The 20,394-nt window shown below is 37.2% G+C and overlaps 1 protein-coding gene across 10 annotated transcripts in view; it reads right to left on the minus strand.

Moving 5' to 3' along the window:
- Positions 1-20,394, minus strand: part of foxp1b (forkhead box P1b) — a 458,146-nt gene that overhangs the window by 238,886 nt on the left and 198,866 nt on the right. For all 10 annotated transcript variants that reach the window (XM_052017521.1, XM_052017520.1, XM_052017525.1 and 7 more), the window contains one exon: positions 15,848-16,029. In XM_052017521.1, coding sequence (XP_051873481.1) covers positions 15,848-16,018 — 171 coding nt within the window. In that variant the 5' untranslated portion in view covers positions 16,019-16,029. The remainder of the gene's footprint in view (positions 1-15,847; positions 16,030-20,394) is intronic.

Consider the following 20,394-nt stretch of genomic DNA (forward strand, 5'->3'; position numbering starts at 1 on the left):
TATCAACCGAAAGAGATTTTAGGATAAGGGAGAAGTGGAGGAACATAACATCATTTTCAATGTGATATGATTTACCACTGACCAGACACTTTGGTGGCTGTTCAAGACAAATGACCAGCAGATACGCCTCCAGAGAAAAAGCCACTGGAGCTATACTTGACACCTGCTGGTTTGATGCTCCCCATGCTGATTATTTGTTACACTCTCCTACAAGAGAGTAAAACCTGCTAATGAATATTTTGCAATGTGAGAGTGGATAACATCCTCCCATGAGCGATTAGATTCAGTATGTACAAACTGTTAGATATGGTTTGAAGTTGAGCAACAGGTATATATTGTTTGGATCAGTGTACGAGGTTAATTGATGCAGATGGGATTTGGTGAGCATTCACTGACCTCGAGCATGTATACAGGTCGTGTGGTACTGCTTTCAGGCCTTTGAGACTTCATTCTTCATACTGGCCCTGAAAGGCATCTCCTCCCCCTGCCACCTGCTCAGAGGACTTGCTGGCCTCATGTGGGAAGAACAGCTCGCTACTCCTTTCTGTCTTGTTCATCAAGGATAAGAAAGCCTCATTAGATAACCTCTCTTGTCTTTCTGTCATCTCACCCATAAATCTCAAGGCTTCCAAATAACTTCCACCACTAACACCCCTCCCCTTTAAGAGGTACAGGGTTGCCGTTAATCACCAGCTAGTTTGAAATAGTGGTAGCTCCTCATGAAATTGGGTCTAGGAATACATGTACTAAGGTAATAAGCACTGGCTGGCTACTGATTCCATGTTAATGAGGTGGGAATAGGAATTTTGCATGTGTTCTGCACCAAGTCAAATAGGCATCAGTTAATTGTGCATCAGGATCCCAAGGCTCATTTCCTACCACATTCAAATTTAGCCCCTCATGTTTTTAATCCAGATGTCAAAAAAAATCCATAAAGTTATCTAAGGTATCAAACTATTATAACTAATGGAGATTAAACTAAAATAATGAAAACTGATAAATCCTTCCTATGAACTGTTCACTGTTTAATGATGCATTAGTGTTTCTACATTGGTTGGACGACAAACTCAATGATCACATAGCTTGGAGAGAATGTCTATCTGATGAATCTCTTTAATGGCATTTATATGTCATAACAGAGGGGGAAAGATCAAGATGTGTATTTGCATAAACCATTGTGAAGTCAGCCAGCCTACTCTGCCGTCAGTCAGAAAAACACTCATTACGTTCCCACACTCACATTTCTAAAAACCAAATGAGATAAACAAAATGCTTAATCTTCAAATACTTTTTACTTTTAAGCTAGAACAAGACAACTTGCTCATGAGTTACAAGGATTGAAAAATGCTAGATCTGTGACATCCATCTCTGCTCTTTTTTTAAGATAAAACACTGATATGAAAGTATAAGTATATGTAAAATAAATATATGTATTCAAACCATTTATTCAGACACATTCTAGTCTTTTATACTTTGCATTCAGTAGTTTTAAGGACATGGACAAACAAAAAATATACTCACCGCTGTTCTTCCAGGATGTTCAATAGCTTCAGGCCAGGAGAAATATCTTTTCATCTTATTTCTTAAACTATTTCCTTTTCTTCCTCCACTCTATTTGACATACAATTGCTTTTACTTCCCAAACGCTTCAGTAGAATTGATAGCTTATAATCTTAAATCACACTGTTTTAAAAGTCAGAGGGGGAGAAACTGAACTGTACTAGAAAATGTGTAGTGGGACCATGATGCATGATTAACCAATTTTTGATCTAGCTAAGAATGCACACAAAATATCTGTTCCTGCTTTATTACCAGTGTCGAGGCGCATGAGTCACCTGTTTATTGCCTTTGTGTATACCTGTGGGGTGCTGGCTAGCTGTTCATGCTGACTGAAGCCTTGGCTGCACATTTTAATGAGGAGATGTTTTTGGATCATTGTAGGTCTGGACTATTTTGCATAGATAGGTCCATCTGCAGGGCTACATAGAGATTTGAACAGAAGAATGAGAATTTTAAACCAAAGACTTTTGCAGACTAGGAAGTGGTGAACATGAGTGATACATAGACTGAATTTGGTAGCATTCAGATGAGGAGCAGAGTTTCGGATAAACTGAACTTTAAAGACGGTGTGGGTCCAGAGGGAATGAAAAGTTGGATTTGTTCCTAAGTTCTTCATTTGTTTTTGTGCTATTTTTTAAATGCTGTAACTTTTCATATCTCCAGCAGATCCCTTTAAAATAATCACTTGAGTTAATTCTTTTATTGGCATGCCATCATACTTAGCACCTCTTTTCCATACCTCATATGTGGCTCTCCAAGTCTATTTGCATTTTTCCATAACAGAGGTTACCAGCAATAGCAGGAACTTGATGGAAAATGTGTTTTTCTTAAAGTCATTGAGTCATTTTCAAAAGAAATAGTGCACTGGATGGCTGAAATAATGAATTTTCCAACATTTAGCAGCTTGATCATTATTAGGAGTTATTATTGCAGGTGTGTTGTGACTGTCTGCCAGCAACACTTCACTAAGCAATTGCATTACTATTGGATATAACGCATTTCCAAGCAGGATTTAGCAGCAATATATTTCTCCTAATTTCCATAACTAAAGGAATGTTGGATTCAATGAGTGTGGTAAAACATTGCTCAAGAAGTTTCGCAATAATAAATGCTTTAACTTAAATGCTTATGGATGTACACACCCATGTTCCCCCATCCATTTAATTTTAAAGGAAACCAAGAGTTGATGATGGGATGTGCCTTATTAAACGTGCTAAAATGTGATGGGTTCTACATTAACAATGACAACTGATTGATATGTTTTCCTTCCACAAGCAAAATAAACAACCACAATCCAGATATTTTGGTTACATTTGCTAAACATGCAATAATGTGGAGGTGCATTTTGGATTATATTGAAGTCAATGAAACCACATTTCATAAGCAGAATAACATGCACCCATTACTAAAACAGTGTATTCATCAAATGAAACCAAGGACAATCCCAGTTGTGAGTGAGGCAGCAATTGTGAGGAAAAGTGCCTCACGAAATGTTGCTTCCACAAGGTGGTACTCGTCATGATTGCTACACGAGAATCCAAAATTAACAGATGCTGGAAATCTTAAATAAAAACAGAATATGTGAGATACTCTCAGCAATCAGGCAGCATCTGTGGAAAGAGGAACAGGGTTAACATTTCAGGTTGAAGACCCTTTGTCTGACACAAGTTCTGATGCAGGGTCCTAACCGGAAACATAAATAGTTTCTCTTTCCACGGATCCTGCCCGACCTGCTGTGTGCTTCCAATATCTTCAGATTTTATTTAAGATATGCCATACGCTGTGACCATAGTGACAAGCATATGGTAGCTTATCCTGTTATGTTACTGCATTAGTTTTCTGAATACGAAAGGCCAGAATCCTGGGCTAATGACCAGAGTCCCAAGTTCAAATTAAATTAAATTAAATTAAATTTTATTTACAGCGTGGTAACAGGCCCTTCTGGCCCAACGAGTCTGCGCCGCCCATTTTGAACCCAAATTAACCTACCCGTATGTCTTTGCAATGTGGGAGGAAACTGGAGCACCCGGAGGAAACCGGAGCACCCGGAGGAAACCCACGCATACTACTTATTTAATCAACTAATTTAGTTAATTAAGTAAATCCAGAATAAAAAGCTAACATCAGTAATGTTATTGAAACAAATCGGTCCTCATTAAAAAAATCTCTTTAGCTCCTTAGTGCCCTTTACAGAAGTAATTTGCCATCCTTAGCCTGTGATCTACATATGACACCAAACCCATGGCAACATTATAGACTCTTAACTGCCCTCTGATGCAACCTAGCAAGCCACTCAGTGGTATCAAAAACAAAACATCAATGTTTATAATTCACAGAATCTGTTGTGTTTCATTGCCATCTTCATTAGGACAAATAGGGATGAGCAACAAATACTGGATTTGTATATCCATGAATGAATAAAACTCCAATTACAGGGCAGGACAGGAACCATGCAGACAGCAGCAATGACAGTGGCCTTGAATTCCTACCCTTCCACGTCTTTCCAGGTTAGCACTACAGACCTCCTCACGTCACAAGGCTCTATAGTCCCAAAACACACAAATTCCTTTCCTTCTCCCTGGAAAGCCAGCACCAGGAAGTGCACAGACATAGATTCACCAGGACTGTGGTCTTCCCATAACACTGGGAGCATTCAGGATATGGAAGGAATATCATCAATTAATGTTCAGTTGGGCACCGACTGTATGCAAAAGATCTCAAGATCAACATCTAATACTAGGGAACAGTCATCTCTAAATCTTCTTGCTATAATCCACCATACCTTGCCTTTGAGCTGCAATACCAAACCACAAAGTTTGGTGCCTGGAAGGCTTCTGGTCACCTGGGTGCTTTCTGGTCACCTTGTTTTTAGAGCTACACCAAAAAAATCAGAGTCCGTTTGCACATTTCTTCAAGCTAGCTGCTAGGCAAGTTCCTGGCATGGAGCAATCTCACTTTAAAAAGTGCAAGCAAGCCTTTAATCCAACATAGCTACTTTATGCAAATATTATTTGGTGAAAATGGACATTTTAGCTCTGGGCTAAGCCAAAGAACACCAACCAGTGGCTAAGATTATTTTCATGAGTTTGTACCACTAATGATTTTTGTGCTTTCTCTGTGCATGTATTAATGGACCTAATGGGCATGTGTTAATCACATATTGCAATCCTAGCATTTTTCCAGGATTATCCAATTTAACTCACAAAATGTTAAAACATTTCTTTAACAGAGGTAGTAACTCCTGTGTTCTCATGTTTCCAATGTATCATAATTGGATCAGTGCACTAAGATGCCAAGAGAGTATTGAAGCTTTATCTAAGTTACGCCTTTTTGAGATTTATAAAAAGCACCATTGACAAAAAGAAACAGTCCCTAAAAGAAAGAGTGAGAAGTTTTCATGCCTCTGTGCAGCTTTGAGCAGTCTATAACTTGCATTTCCTCACATTCCTTTTATATTACCAAGTACGGTATAAGACAGTGATTTCTTTAACAAATAACTGAATAGATATAGGCTGCGAGGAAAGAGCAGAAGAGCGAGATTTACTGAATGGCTCTTTCAAAGAGGCACAATGGGCTAAATGATCTTCTTCTGTACTGTAAGATTCTATGATTCTGTAAGATATTGGGGGCAAATGTGCAATCTGGCACTCGTAGAAGCAAATGTTGGGAAATCAGAGACACACAATCTGTGATTTATTGTTCATTAATGAGCAGAAAACCATGAACCACTTGAAGAGATACAGTGCCGCTGAGTGCTACTCCTTGCTGTGTGCTCCCAGATCACTGAATCACTCCTACTGCTGCTAAGTACTGTTCTGTTAAAATGTGACATAGAAAAACGCACTTTTCTAACCACTGTGATACGTTTATAACTAGCATAGAACCTTTTTCAAAGAAGAAAATCAAGTTGGGGTTTGCATTGTTTAATTTGTTATCCAATCTGATGTATTACAAAATATTCATTTGTACCTGGTGTTTTAAATAATGGATCAATTGGCAATTTTTGTTTGAATAGCCAAGCCATTTTCACAGATGGACAGAGATGGTTAAGAAAGTGGATGCAGCTAGAACATAGGTAATATCTACACGGAATTATTCGAAAGTTATAGAAATAAAAACTTAGTGCTTGATGGATTTATTCTTGGATGCAAGTGCCCATGTAAAGGAATCCCACTGTAGTAAACTTCAACCAATCCCCAGGTAATTCCAAGTTATTAAATGTGAAAACTGACCACAACTTGGCAAAAGATTTCTTTTACATTTTGTAATTAACAATGTTTGGGATGCCAGGAGGTAGCAAGATGTAAACCTCCTCAAAAAAGTACATGATAATACCCAGATACTCCATAAGCTATTACTGTGGTTTCTCTAAATATTCTGTTTGTGCTATCTATTCACAAATGGCAACACTCCAAAAGGGGAGTGCCACCGTTGTAGGCCGTATCTCAAACAGCAATGAGTCAGAGTACAGGAAGGAGATAGAGAGCTTAGTGGAACGGTGTCATGACAATAACCTTTCCCTCAATGTCAACAAAACAAAAGAGCTGGTCATTGACTTCAGGAAAGGGGGCGGCGTACATGCACCTGTCTACATCAATGGTGCTGAGGTCGAGAGGGTTGAGAGCTTCAAGTTCCTGGGACTGAACATCACCAACAGCCTGTCCTGGTCAAATCATGTAGATGCCATGGCCAAGAAAGCTCACCAGCACCTCTACTTCCTCAGGAGGCTAAAGAAATTTGGTTTGTCCCCTTTGACTCTCACCAACTTTTACCGATGCACCATAGAAAGCATCCTATCTGGATGTATCATGGCTTAGCAGGGCAACTGCTCTGCCCAGGACCACAAGAAACTGCAGAGAGTTGTGGACACAGCCCAGTGCATCACGGACACCAGCGTCCCCTCCTTGGTCTTTACCTCTCGTTGTCTTGGTGAAGCAGCCAGCATAATCAAAGACCCCACCCACCAGGACATTCTCTCTTCTCCCCCCTTCCATCGGGTAGAAGATACAGGTGCCTGAGGGCATGTACCACCAGACTTAAGGACAGCTTCTACCCCACTGTGATAAGACTATTGAACAGTTCCTTTATACAATGAGATGGACTATGACCTCACGATCTACCTTTGTGACCTTGCACCTTATTGCACTGCACTTTCTCTGTAGCTGTGACATTTTACGCTGTACTGTTACTGTTTTTACCTGTACTACATCAATGCACTTTGTACTAACTCAATGTAACTGCACTGTGTAATGAATTGACCTGTACGATCAGTTTGTAAGATAAGCTTTTTACTGCACCTCTGTACAAGTGACAATAATAAACCAATACCAATACCATTAAGTGACTTTTAAACCACTTGATAAGGACATAAAAAAGAAAATATTCTACTTTGCCCTCCACCACCTCTCCTTCAGGCAGATATAGTAACCTACAAAGTGGTTACTTTATCCACTGGTAAAAGAGGATAGCATCTAAATTAAATGCACTTTTCTCCCCTCCCTACTTACAATTTTATAGGAAAGCAACTATTCGACTGCATCCTTGAATGAATTGTACTAACCAGCTTGTCTGCAATTACCCAAGCATGACAACAAAAACACTAATCATGATAAGAAAAAAACATAAAAGTAAATTCGTAAACAAATAACTGCCGAAGGAGCATCATTCTTCAGAAATACCGCTTTAAAAAGATGGAATTTTGGATACCCTGCACTGCTAATGTGAAAAATAGATGAAGAATTCCTAGAACAGAATGAATCGGAAATATTTTAGTCAAAATATTTCTTGCTGTGAAAGCAGTTCAATAAGCCACACAATACTGAACAAACATACAAAAGCATTCCCTTAACGTGTCATTCACTGGCAGCTGTTCCACCGCACCTGGATAATGTTTATACTTTATAACTTCAAGTCCCACATACTTATGGATAATGACAATAAATAGCAAAGCTTTAAAATGGAAAATGGGCTTCTTCAACTCAGTTTACATTTGTTCCCCAACAACAACTATTGCTACCAGTATTTTCTATTCATCTGTTGAACACTTATTTCATAAACAAAGGTGTAGTTCCTTCTTTAAACATTAAAAGATTTCACCTTTTTTTAAGAAAGCACTAGGAACTTTCTAAAATGACACAGAAGTAATTTTACAAGTCCATTCTGTGGTATGGATCCTTGCTCAATAGTGGAGCAGACTTGAACTTTAGGAGTGCACTGTCCACATTTTTCCAATAATTATAATAATATCTGATTAAGTGTGTAAAGTTTATTATACATCTACTCTATAACACAGTTCAACATATTAATAAAGATGGCAAAAAACTTGTATGCCTGTAACCCGTTGTTCACTGCTCCACTGTAAAGTCTGAATGATTTGAAATTGCCTCAGAGTCTGACTGCTTCAAGATTTGATTTCATTGCAACCCTTAACACCTCAAACTAAATCCAAGTGCTAGATCCTGAGCTCTGCTTTCCTGGAATTCAAATTTTACCAAAATATTCCCTCTCCATGCACTCTTCACATGTCTCCATCTTCTCCACAGTGCTGTAAAAATCTGGTTTTGTGCTTTAGTGCACAATTTCTCCACTCTCATCCTACCACCTCTCTTCCATAAAATTCAATTCATGCAAAAAGCTGTGGGCCATATTCTCACCCAGATAAAAACACTCATTTAACACCCCAAAGACTTGATTTCAAAATCTTCCTCCAGTTTTTCTGTTCTTTCCACACCATTACTACACCTTCTTGCTTTCCTTCAAATTTAAATCCCGCTCAGAAACACTTCTTCTCACAACAGGTTTACTCACTATTTCCATTCTTATTAATTGCAACAATCACCCTAAGTCACTGGCAACTGTTTATGGCATTAAATACCATTTATCTGTGTATTGTTTACAAAAGAAAATTGACTAACATGGTCTTTTCTGCAAACACTATGTGAAGCAAGTTATCCAACCTCATCTCATTTGTTCATATAGGTCTACATATTCTATGTTCTAAGGTCTAAGTCTGTATTCATGACTTAAAATACTGCAATTCAAAAGTAATTTACCAGATCTAAAATGCTTTTGTACATCTGAGTTTGTGAACAGTACTTCACAAAAGCAACCTTCATCTTTATTTCTTCTATGGGATTTATTCAGTAAACACATCAAACCTGCCAACTGCTTTCAGGAACCTCCTCATAAACGTCTGCTCAATGGTAATATAGCTCCTTCTGAGCTCTCCTCCACTTCTAACCTTTCTTCGTTCCTTGCACTGCTACTTTTGGTCCTGCATGTAAAATGCCTAAGTACCTTTCTTTGTGAGAACTACAGAAGTGCGTCTACTTTTCTAAATAGCATTGTTTACCAAGCATTGTTTTAACATTAACTGTTAGTATGATCAAATGTCATAAAACACAAACACAAAATATTTGGCTTCTATTCTGACCAAATGAATCCATCCCGGCTTCATGTTATTCTATGTGATTTGTTTCTCGAGATCATTTAAATCAGACCAAATGGTGAATCTCATCAACTATTTCATTGAAAGTGATGACCAAAATATGGGAAGTGACCCACATTTTCCATGGTCTCTTCATTATCTTTTATTGTTGGAAGGTTGTAATGCACCATCAGGGCAGATTGGATGAGGACCTCTGTTTTGTATATGCTTAGTATAATGCCCATTCTCTCATGCATTTCAGTCACAAGTTGATGATGACTAGGGGATCAGCATTCGAAAGTGAGCATATACAAGTGTAACCTGTACTCAGTGATCAACATCGGTTCCTGATCCAGCAGCAACTCAGGTTTTAAAATTCAAGTCTTCATGTTCAAATCCCATCTCTGACTTCACCCCTTCTACATTTCTAATTTTCCAGGCCTTCAACCTTCCAAGATCCCTCTAATTCTCCTCACTCGTGTATTCTCGACTTTTGCTCAGTCTACCAGAGGCAACTTTACCTTAAGCAACATACAAATCCTAGTATTGCTTTCTTAAACCTCTCTTCCCTTCTTCTGTTAAGACACTCCTTGAAACCTATCCCTTCAAACAAGTTTTTAAGACAACTCTCACATCTCCTTTTCTGGCGTGGGATCTATTTGTATTTATGTTTTTTTGTTTGACTATGCTCCAGTGAAATGTTTTTAGACCGTTTGTAACATTTAAACCACTTCTTGAATGAAAGTTGATATTATTCAATGCAACAAGGTGAGAATAGCATACAAAAATTGGGGACAATGTACAAATCAGAGAAGGACAAGACTGACACTGAAGTGAAAAACTGCAGTTGCCAGAAATCTGATACACGAGTATAAAATCCTGAAAATACTCAGCAGGCCAGGCAATGTCTCTGGAAAAGACTGAGCTAGTCATGTAGATAGTCTCAAAGAAACACCCTGAGTAAATCTGGACCATCTGCTGGTCTGTTCACTTATTACTTCACAAACAGTGCACAGACAAGTAGAAAAATGTAATGGAGACACAAGAGACTGCAGGTACTGAATCTGGAGCAAAAAAAAACAAACTGCTGGAAGAACTCAGTGGATCAAGCAGCATCTGTGGAGGCAAAGGTATAATCGACATTTCGGGTCAAGACCCTGCATCAGTAGGGAGGGAAAAAAAGAACCCAACAAGGTCAGGTGACACATAAATAAATTGTAGCCTAAAAGGAAAAGCTGTTCAAGTATTACAGTAAATTAAAATGGAATCTTATGAACTTCTCTCTCATCGTTTTAGTGTGTGTTCAAGAAATGGAAGGAATGCTAAGGAAAATAATCAGAGAGAAAGACAGATTGCACACAAGAAAATCTGTGAGAAGGATTAACTTTCTGTGGCTGCTATAAGAGAGTATCTAAGTATGAATTACTGGGAATGATTGCAAAAAATTGTGATTATTTGTATGGAATAATTCAGAGATTGTGTGTGTATAAATGTTTTTGTGCACAAGTATAGGTGTGCACAAGGAAGGGTACAAGGATAGACTGGGAAAAGGGTAAACAAAGAAAAATAAATGTTAACATTCAAGAGTCAGTTGTCAATTCACCAAACAAAAGGCATACTCATATCCTTAATACCATTAAAGATCATTTTTATATACCGCATGCTTTAAAATTTATAGTGCAAAATGCAGAGGACAAGATTTCAAAGCATGATTAAAGTTTGATTAAGTCTGCTGTCTATAGGTTTGCCTAACACTATCTACAATAATGGTTGTGATTCAGCCAGGTAACTGATGCCTCACTCTGAGATTCAGTAAGTCTTTGTGCTGGATTGCTTTCACTGACAAAAAAAGGCACCACTCATTAATTAGACATACTTGCCCACACACTCTGGTTGGGTGGGTGAGGGGGAAAAGGGGCAGGGGTTGAATGTTCTCTTGAAGTTGGTGTAATTAAAGCCATATCAGCATGGCTTTAAGGGGTTAAGGGATCTATCTGTATGTGCAGGACAAGTAACTGTGCATCTCCTAACCAAATGGCTCAAAAATTATTAAGGCAATATGCATTTTCTGATGCAGGAAAGAACAACTAAGAATGGTTAATTCAGCACCAAAACATGATCAGAAATTTCAATAAAGGGGAAAAAAGATAATTAAGGCATAGATAGAAAAACATTTTTTTCCATTTTTCTTACTCTTTAACAATATAAAATGATAAAGGACTTTACATTTGTGCAAGTTAAATTTCGGTGCTAGAGAAATTATTTAACAGTAATTGACTCTTCATGTTGCTTCTACTGAAAAGGACAAAACCCAACATTTTCTGGTGAATTTGGTTAGTATCATATAAATACCATAACTTCATGCCATTTCAGATGATTCAATGTGGGGTTACTCAGGAAGGTACAGTGTCAGTAAATCTTCTAAGCAAACAGGAATACTCGGACAACAATTTGGGCATTTAACATGCGATTGCTGCAAATTGGTGGCCAATTTACACTTAATAACATTGAACATTGTTAACAAGGTCCAGTCCAGTGTTTATACTGAAATATTCAAGATGTGTGTTCAATTCAATGAGCAAGGATTTATTCCATTCATGATGGATGTTTTTAAATAGAATCTCCAAGTTCACATTTGGATATATCTGATTTTTAGTGGAGGAATTCATCTTTGGTCAACAACATAAAATTGGTTGTACCACTTGCACACTTTGAAGTCAACTGAATTGAAAGTGTGGGGATGAGTACAACGGGGGTTGTTAGTCTTGCATACATTTCTCCTACTTAGTTCCTTAATTTTTAAGTTTCTAGGTAAGTAGTGATAACAGAGGTGTTCACAGTATGATCTGTCTTATCCAGGCTTAAGATAAAAAAAATGTAGTAGTTATGGTGTAAAGAATGAAACAAATGTCCAAAGTAAAGTGCCAGAGAAAGTTCAGAGAAATAGTAAGATGCTATAGTTAAAAAAAATCCCAAAATCCATACTACCAAGTCAATATACATTTTCAAATGGATTCTGACACAAGACTTTTACAGAATATTCAAATATTGCTTTGTTTTGTCTAACAAAAACATGATACGAACGTCTCAGAATACCTTTGTTGCATTGTTCCAAGTTAAAGTGTGCGGTATCAAACTGCACTGCATTGTTTTTGCTTATCAAACCTGAGGTTTACCCTCTTTCAAAGCAACACAATTGTTCCATTGATGTTTAGGACCAGTGACCAAACAAAGTAAAATATAAACCATGCTCTCCATCAGGTGCCAGCAAACCAAACCACTAAAAAGTGCAGCTGAACAAACCTCATAAAGACACTAGCATGCTTCCTTTGTCAGAAGGAGACAATTTGAAAGTGTCTGATAACCAGAATTACAACTCTAAAAGCTTACCAACTGAATAAAGCAGGAGCCTTCAAAAATGAATATTCATGCAACTAGAAAATAGTGATGGCCTTTTGAGATTCTGTTTCTGTATCAATTTGTCTCTATTAATAATACAAAGATTCAAACAAGATCCTTACAAAGACTGTGTACTAACTCACTAAATCAGATGAAAGCAATCGGATTGTGAAGGAGAATGTGTAAGTTATCGGGTTCTCATTTACACTTTGGGGTAAATTTGAATTAATTCAAGATTCACAGCTGTTTTAAATCAAAAGCACTATTTATACTTGAGCTTCAAATTCACATTTGTTTCGAATTGCCAGCCGAATCCAGCAGTGTGGTTAAATAATGCTGCTCAGCTGTTTACTCTGATCATATTTTGAAGTAAAATCTCCCACCTCTTGACCTCGGAGCTGACCTGAATTGTGAACAGGAGATTGACACCAGGCTGGTATAAATAGCTAATACAAATCTCCTGCAGGAAAGCAATTCTCAGCGCATGCACAGTACTGGTAATTGAATACCACTGAACACTGTTCCGATGAACGCAGCAAGTCCACTCAAATATTCCCTGCCTTTATCCAAACTGTACTTTTGAATATTATTCAACATTTCCAATGTCTTGTCTTTAAGTACTGTTTTAAAAGTTCCTTCTAAAAGAATAAATTAAGCAAATAAGCTAACAAGTTTACAAAACTTCCACATGGATTCTATGTAATTGGTTGCACTTAAGTGGTTCAGCAAATTTGTATTTTTCCTCAGGTCCCAACCACTGATGTCATGCATGATTGAAATTTCAAAAAAGGAAAACTGAAAACTCTGAACTGGCACACGTTCACCCAGCTTTGTGCAACCATTGCTCAACCACCAAATAAATCTACTTACTCATTTGTCCAGGAGTGTGGTGCGTTTGATCTGCAATAGTACTGGCTAGCACATTGATGATGTGACTAGAAAGGATTTTTTTTTAAATATTAGGGCTGTGCATTTTCTTCAGATTAATTGACTCAAAAGTTGTCCTGACTCACAAAATCCTCTAGCATTTAGGAGCACAAACTCAAAAGCAGCTCACATGTACTTGTTTTCTTCTGCCCAGTAAATAAACACCAGTGCATACCAAATGGTATGCACAATATCAGCATTATATTGTTATATTGAAAAAAAAGTCATCCTTTAACCTTTTATTAATAAATCGCTGCACCAGCTCAAGTACACTTCAGATCCATCAGGCAACCTGTAAATGCACTTTACCAATGTTTAAATTCTGTCTGCTCAGCTCTATTTATCAATAAATGCTAGCAATTGCAAAATACCTGTGTTTATTTTTCCTAGAACACTGATATGAGCAAGGTGCAATATGCAAGCACTGCAGAACAAATTCACAGCAATCTTCGGCACCAAACTGAATTAAGAGACCAGGATCTAAACCGTACCTTTTATGCAGTCAAGTAGTCTCAAAGAGAGCTATCTACAACTTTGCCTTGTGTGACTGGCTGGTGGCATTTCCAGAAAAGAATTTAGTGACAGTGTCTACCTTGCTATGGTCTTCTGTTTTTGGAACAGAATGAAGTCCTTTCTCTGTGGCCCTCTTGTGGCAGGTTTCACAGGTAGTACCTTGGCATTATGCAGAATAACCTGGGGGGCTTTATGCAACAAGTTTTGGTCTTTGTTCTTTCTTCCATTTTTTGGAAAAAATTTATTTGCTCACTTGAATACTTATAATGTAACTCAGATTAATTCAACTTAGAAGCACTGATCAACATTCATGTGCAAGGGCTTTAGAAGGAGACCTTTCACAATCCCTAACCAATGACTCCTTGCATTTCATCCACAATTGAGTAGTCTGAAGTGCTGACCTTTCTCAATCTTCTTAATCTCAAAAAGGCCAGGTGTAAAGCAAAGCTTCAGATAAATTATGGCAATTTTAAGTTTGTACTCAAAAGACATCCATGAATTTGTAGGTAACAATGCTACAGCAATTTTATATTAAGATATAAAATTTCATTGGACCTTTGACCCCTTTACTAAATTAAAATGGTAGCATTCATCTGTCTCCCCAAAAGCTTTATAGACACCATCAGTCAAAATCCTTTTGGATTACATGCTGATCTGATCATTCTGAACAAACCAAACCTAATTACAATTTACACTATTATTACTGAAACCAAAGACATCTACCAAAACATGTCCAATTACTAGTCAAATCTGTGCTTATGGGTAGAGTATACATGACATAGAATTACTTTTTCTTGCAGTGCAAAAGGGTACAATTTGATACACAATCCAAATAACTCAAGACCTAGATGTCTTTAGCCCAAGTTTAAATTTTGCAGTAGCAGTGCCAGGCAGTCATAAGCTCCTCCTAAACTAATGCTGGATTTATCAGTCTGTGTGCTTAAACCATAAACTGCATGCTGATTGAGCTCAACATCACGGTTATACAGGCTGCTATCAGTATGCAGCTTCAGGCATTCAAAACGTTCCTCTCAAAATACACATGCACTGTGGTCGCAGCATTTTCACAAGTTGGATACAGGAGACCACCATCTGACCCAGATTAGCTCAATCATGTGGAAAGACATTGTCTTCCAAAATGACATTTGGTGGTTCTTAGATGTTGTCACCCCCTGTGTAATACATGAAGGAACTTCCATGTGTTGACCACTCTGAATGAGGAACTTCCTGACAGAAGTGACAAATTTGATCTTTGCTTTTACCTATGACTTTCAAGATTTGATTTGAAGCAGCATTGCAGATCTATTGTTTGCGATTTTAAACACTTCAAGTTCTTTTTTGATATTCTAATGTACACTCAAAGCTTCTCCTATGATAAAAAAGATTTACTTCCTTTGAACTCAAGCCCATATTTTTGGAAAAATTGCAAAATGCCTTTACTGTATGGCTAAGTAAAATGTGATTATTATGCCTGGTATCTAGCAACTAATCAATATAATTAACCAAACGAAAAATGTTTTTAAAGGAGGAAATTCTTAATATTTTGACCTTAAGAAAACAGTGAATAGTAGAAATTGAACTGATGATAATATGGGAGACACAATTCACCAACTCAGTCACATTTTCATTTCTTCTCATTTTAAGAAGCAGAGCTCATGTTTTTTTTAAAACTACAAAGCAAATGTTTTAAATCCTTTTTGAACAATTCTGATTTTGTTTTTATGTTACACATTAATCGAAGATATACTCTGTTGTTTTTGCACAGCATATCAGAATCTGCCCCTGGCAAAGAATGGGGAAAAGTCAACAGGAATTAAGTTTCAGTGCAACTGTTTACTCAACTGTGGCCTGCAGTTATTGAAATTTTATCCATGGTTTTGTGTGACTACAGCAATAATGAATTCAGCATGACTGCAGTTCTCTAAGTAATGGCACATTTACTTCAAGCAGCAACCTGCATATGCACACTGAGGTAAAAACTGGAATCTGCAGCAAGAGAAAAACCTATGGCACAATATATACCTGCTGTTGCTGGAGATGAACCAATTCAGCAGCGGTCACTTCAATCGAGGATATATCGCCGTTTGATCTCCCCTCCCTTGTGCTACTGTCTGGATAGTGGTTACCACTGCTAGCTCCGTTCTGATTGGCTGAAACGTTGCTTGCTGCCTCAGTTCCAGATTCTTGCATCATGACTTAAAAACCTGAAAAGTAATTCAAAACAACAGTTGATAAAAGTAATTTTAGATATTATCCTTATTTTCCGAGTTGTCAAAATGGTGAATGCGTAGCATCAAAAGGTCTAGTTATTTTGAAGTGCCATACACATGCTTTGTATTTACTTAATTTCCAACGCTGTTTTAGTACAAATATATAGCACGCGTTGTTATTTTCTATTCACTGGATTGTACTACTTTTGTGGTAATTAGTTTCACTGGTGGTATTAAAATAAAGTGCCTGTAAAAACTAAATGCCTTTGAAATTTTTGAAGGATTTAATTGAGCCTTATTTTGTATCAGTACTGTGAGACACAATTAAAATCCAACAAAAGGCCAAAAGAAGACAATTAAGCTCATTTTCTTCCAGTAACTGCTATGAACAAAAAATGCAGCAACCCATTTCATACTCGCATTAACTTTTTCTGGTTCGTATTGGAGACTGAGAAAAAAAATATTCTGGTTAATGATGGTCAGCCTGAAAAGCAGCATTTTGGATCAGTCTAATTAGTTGTAAAGTAATAGTAGTCATATTCAAAATTTGCCACACAATTCTATTTTTAGGTTTTTTTTCTTCAGGACTAGTACAGAGTCAGAAGTGATCCTGACACTTATCATAGATTCACCATGTGGATAAAGTACAGAAGTCAGCTAGTGCCTGTGAAACTGCACTCCAGCAGGGAGTCAGACAAAGGGAAAAGGTGAAACTGGGGAAAAAATAAACCAGACCAGCTATTGGTCCATATTAATATCTGTAATCTGCAAACGGAGATCTGTCTGTAGTTATGCTAGACTAACTGTGAAACTGGCTGATTAGCTGGATTCATTGCATGCTTTTTGGACAACACCATGATGAAGTGTTAATCTTTATATGACAATTAATCTGAAGCTAAGAAAAGCAACTAAAAGTATCCATGCAACTGGATTAACATAGTATCTTTTTGATATTTATGAAAAGAAAGATGCTTAATAAATGCATATATATGATTTCCTTAAAAACTTATGACTGCTCAACATCAAGTTCAATTATAGAACAACAATAAAGTAAAGCTAATTTTTGTTGGATCAATGCATCTGTATTTCAAAATAAACCATTTAGAATAATTTGCAAAGATGCTGTATGAAAAAATGTGTTCAGGAAAATATAAGTTTTATATCTCCTGATGGTTAGGAAATAAAATCTCAACAGTCTGATACAAGAAGCACTGCCTCCTTAACTTTGGTTTGCCTTTGGCAGCTGGCAGGCTTTTAATTCACTTCGCACCTTGATAGTGATGTACTTCTGTGATCTAAACCCAACCATAACTCTGTACTTTGATGAATTAACCTTTTAAGAAAAGTTGCTCAGCTAACAAGAAGAGGCTTTATTCCAGGACAGTTAATGAAGGTTGACCAAGTCAGGCTGAAATGAATTAACTTAACTGATCAATTATTTATATGAAGCAGAAAAAATGCCCTTAAAACACTCTGCCTAATCATCAAAGGAAGTGAAAATTGAACTAAACACAGATTTATAATATCACATGCTTACTCCTGTGGGAAGCTCAGTCACTGGAACCACAATGGCACTAATAAAAGCCGACTCACAAAGGTTCTAAATTAAAACAATTTCAAATGCTGTGTGACAGTAAATGTAAAATAGTAAAGAATAGTACCAAATCCGTAAACTAGAAACAGAATTATCCAAACACAATGTGTCTATAATGCAGTTTAAAAAATACAACATACCATTCTGCTGATATTATGCATGCACTGTCGCTCCATAATGAATTTTCACAATTATAAAAGGGAAGGAGTAAATTTTCTAATGCACAGCGGCTAAAAAGTAATCAAGAGAATGAGCCTAAAGGCTATTTCAATGTATGCAAAATTACTGACCCACAGTAAACCAAAGGTAGCCCACAATGAATGCAGAATAATGCCCAAATGCTAAGTACCTATTCTGATGAGGAACAGCTAAAATTAACACTCAATTAATTTTTGAATCGACAAACAAATGAAACTCATAAATCTATCTTCTCATTAATTTTACTGTAGTGTAATACCATTCTCCAATATCAAGAAGAAATCTTAAGTGTTATCCATCATGAATATCAAAAAAGGGTAGCACTAAAACAGCATAAATTATGTATATTACCTGTTGGTAAAAATGATAAATGTTTTATCATTTCCAATGCATAATGTGAGTTTCAGCATTATTGAAGATAAAAATATGTGATTTTCTTTGAATACTCATCCAGAGCAAAAGTGCATTAATTAAAAGGGGAAAAGGCCCTGTTTCACAAACACACATGATTTGTCAAGGTCACTGTGCCTGTATTCTTTTCCCTTATCTTTGACCTGTCCCAGCATTCTGTTGTCGATATTAACAGGCTTTGTCAGGTTTAAATGCACAACAAATATTCTAAAACAACAACAACATTCAAAGCAATAACACAGGCAATCCTTGTTAAGGTTTTGAACTTGTTTACCAAACATCACGAGAAACAAACTAAGCATACGGTCACCTGCAACCACCTCCCAAGCCTGCAGCATAACACTGCACTTCTCTGACAGAGGCCTGTTAAGACAGCATTTGTTGGACAAAGAACTTTCTGTCCATCTCTGATGCACACAGTAAACCCGTATTCTTCTGTACAGCTCTGCCTTCTCTTTTGGTGGAGGTGTAGGGGGAAGGAAGAGAAAGCAAACAACTGCATAGATACCATTCCATTCTAAGGAAATCTAGTGCAGAATGACACAGTTTGCTAATCTGCTGCCTACTTCATTGAAGTCTCTGATAAGAAAAGCAAACCCAAGTCTGCTTGAGCTGCATTCCATGGACAAGTTCCCTTCTTCTTTATCAAAACACAGCGTTAAGTTTTGTCCAACCATACAGGATAAACTGTTGCTCACACCCGTAAACAGGGGTATATTTGTTTAATAACTGATTGCTGCCATAGCTACTGTAAACAAGGTGCCTGCATTTGGGCTCATGAACAAACACATCATCTTGCAAGACCAATTTAACATTAACCAGGTGAAATAATCAACAGATTTTGTAGGTGACACTCAGCCAAGACAATGTAAACAGATTGGAGGAGGAGAAAGGGGCCCGTACTTAGGGAATCAAGGTCGGGGCAATGCATTGTGGCTTGAGTAAACTGTGGAAAGAACTTAAAGACAAACAACTAGTTAGTCTTGGTTCATCCATTGACATTTATACAAGTGGTGATTTTTGTATATTAAGGCATAGCAGCTGCAGCCCCAAATCATGATATCAGCCCAGTGAGAAACTAGGACAATTGTTTATCCAAAGTTCTGTTTACTCACAAACAGCAATTGTTTGCATCAGCAGGTTAGCCCCATCCATCATTTGTTAACCACACAAAACTTGCCCTATGTTGTTCAGTTAGTTGGCTTTTTCTGCTGAAATCAAATCTTATAATCTCCTTTTGTTCCAGTTCAAATGTACTTTCTGCAGCCCTATTACGGATGGCACAACCAAAAAGGATGAAGAATCACAGTAGAAATTATTCTCTTTAATATAGAATTTTTTTTAAGTTGTCTGACACAGGAAAATGATTTAAGTGTGTATTTAAACTGGTTTGAAATAAACACACTCACAGAGAAGCAATGTGCTCCGGGCAAAACTGAATAATTTCATCAAATGTCAACATGTGGGAAAATGGTCTTTCTGAGCACATGTAGTTCAAAGTGTTACAACACTTGAGCAATTTTGAAGTGCCACAGGAGGGTGGATTTGAGGAAAATGGATGCAATTTACTGGTGTTCCACAAGATAACATTTTCAGGCTCAGCGTTACAAATAATAGTTGCAATTGGTTTGTCGATAAACATGGAAAAACTTACATTATTTCCATGAAGCAGTTAGCTCATCAAAAAGTTCTTCTAGCCTGTTCCTAATTTACGTTGCAAAACCTATTTATTTACATAACTTAGGCACAGTTCTGCAAATGAGACTCTTTCTGCAGTGAGCATGCCTGGGTATTCAGATAGTCATCAGATTTTTGAATGACCATCCATCCCAAATATTGTCAACATCGCTGTGTGAATTTTTAGATTTACACAAAAAACATAAGAAACAGGAGCACCTCAAGTCTGCTTCACATTTAAGATGTAATAGTTGATCTGATCTTAGCTTCAGATCTAGTTTGTTTTTGATCTCCATAGTCTTTAATACTCACGTAGCCCAGAAATTGGCCCATCCTAGATTTGAATAAATGCAGGAACAGCTTCCACAGCCATCTACTACTATGAATTCCAAAGACTCATAACACTCTAAGAGAAATTCCTCCCTGTTGCTATTTAAATGAGCAGCGCCTTATTCTGAAGTAAGAAGATTGAAGTAAAC

Source organism: Pristis pectinata, chromosome 6, assembly GCF_009764475.1.
Source record: "Pristis pectinata isolate sPriPec2 chromosome 6, sPriPec2.1.pri, whole genome shotgun sequence".
Lineage (NCBI taxonomy): Eukaryota > Metazoa > Chordata > Chondrichthyes > Rhinopristiformes > Pristidae > Pristis > Pristis pectinata.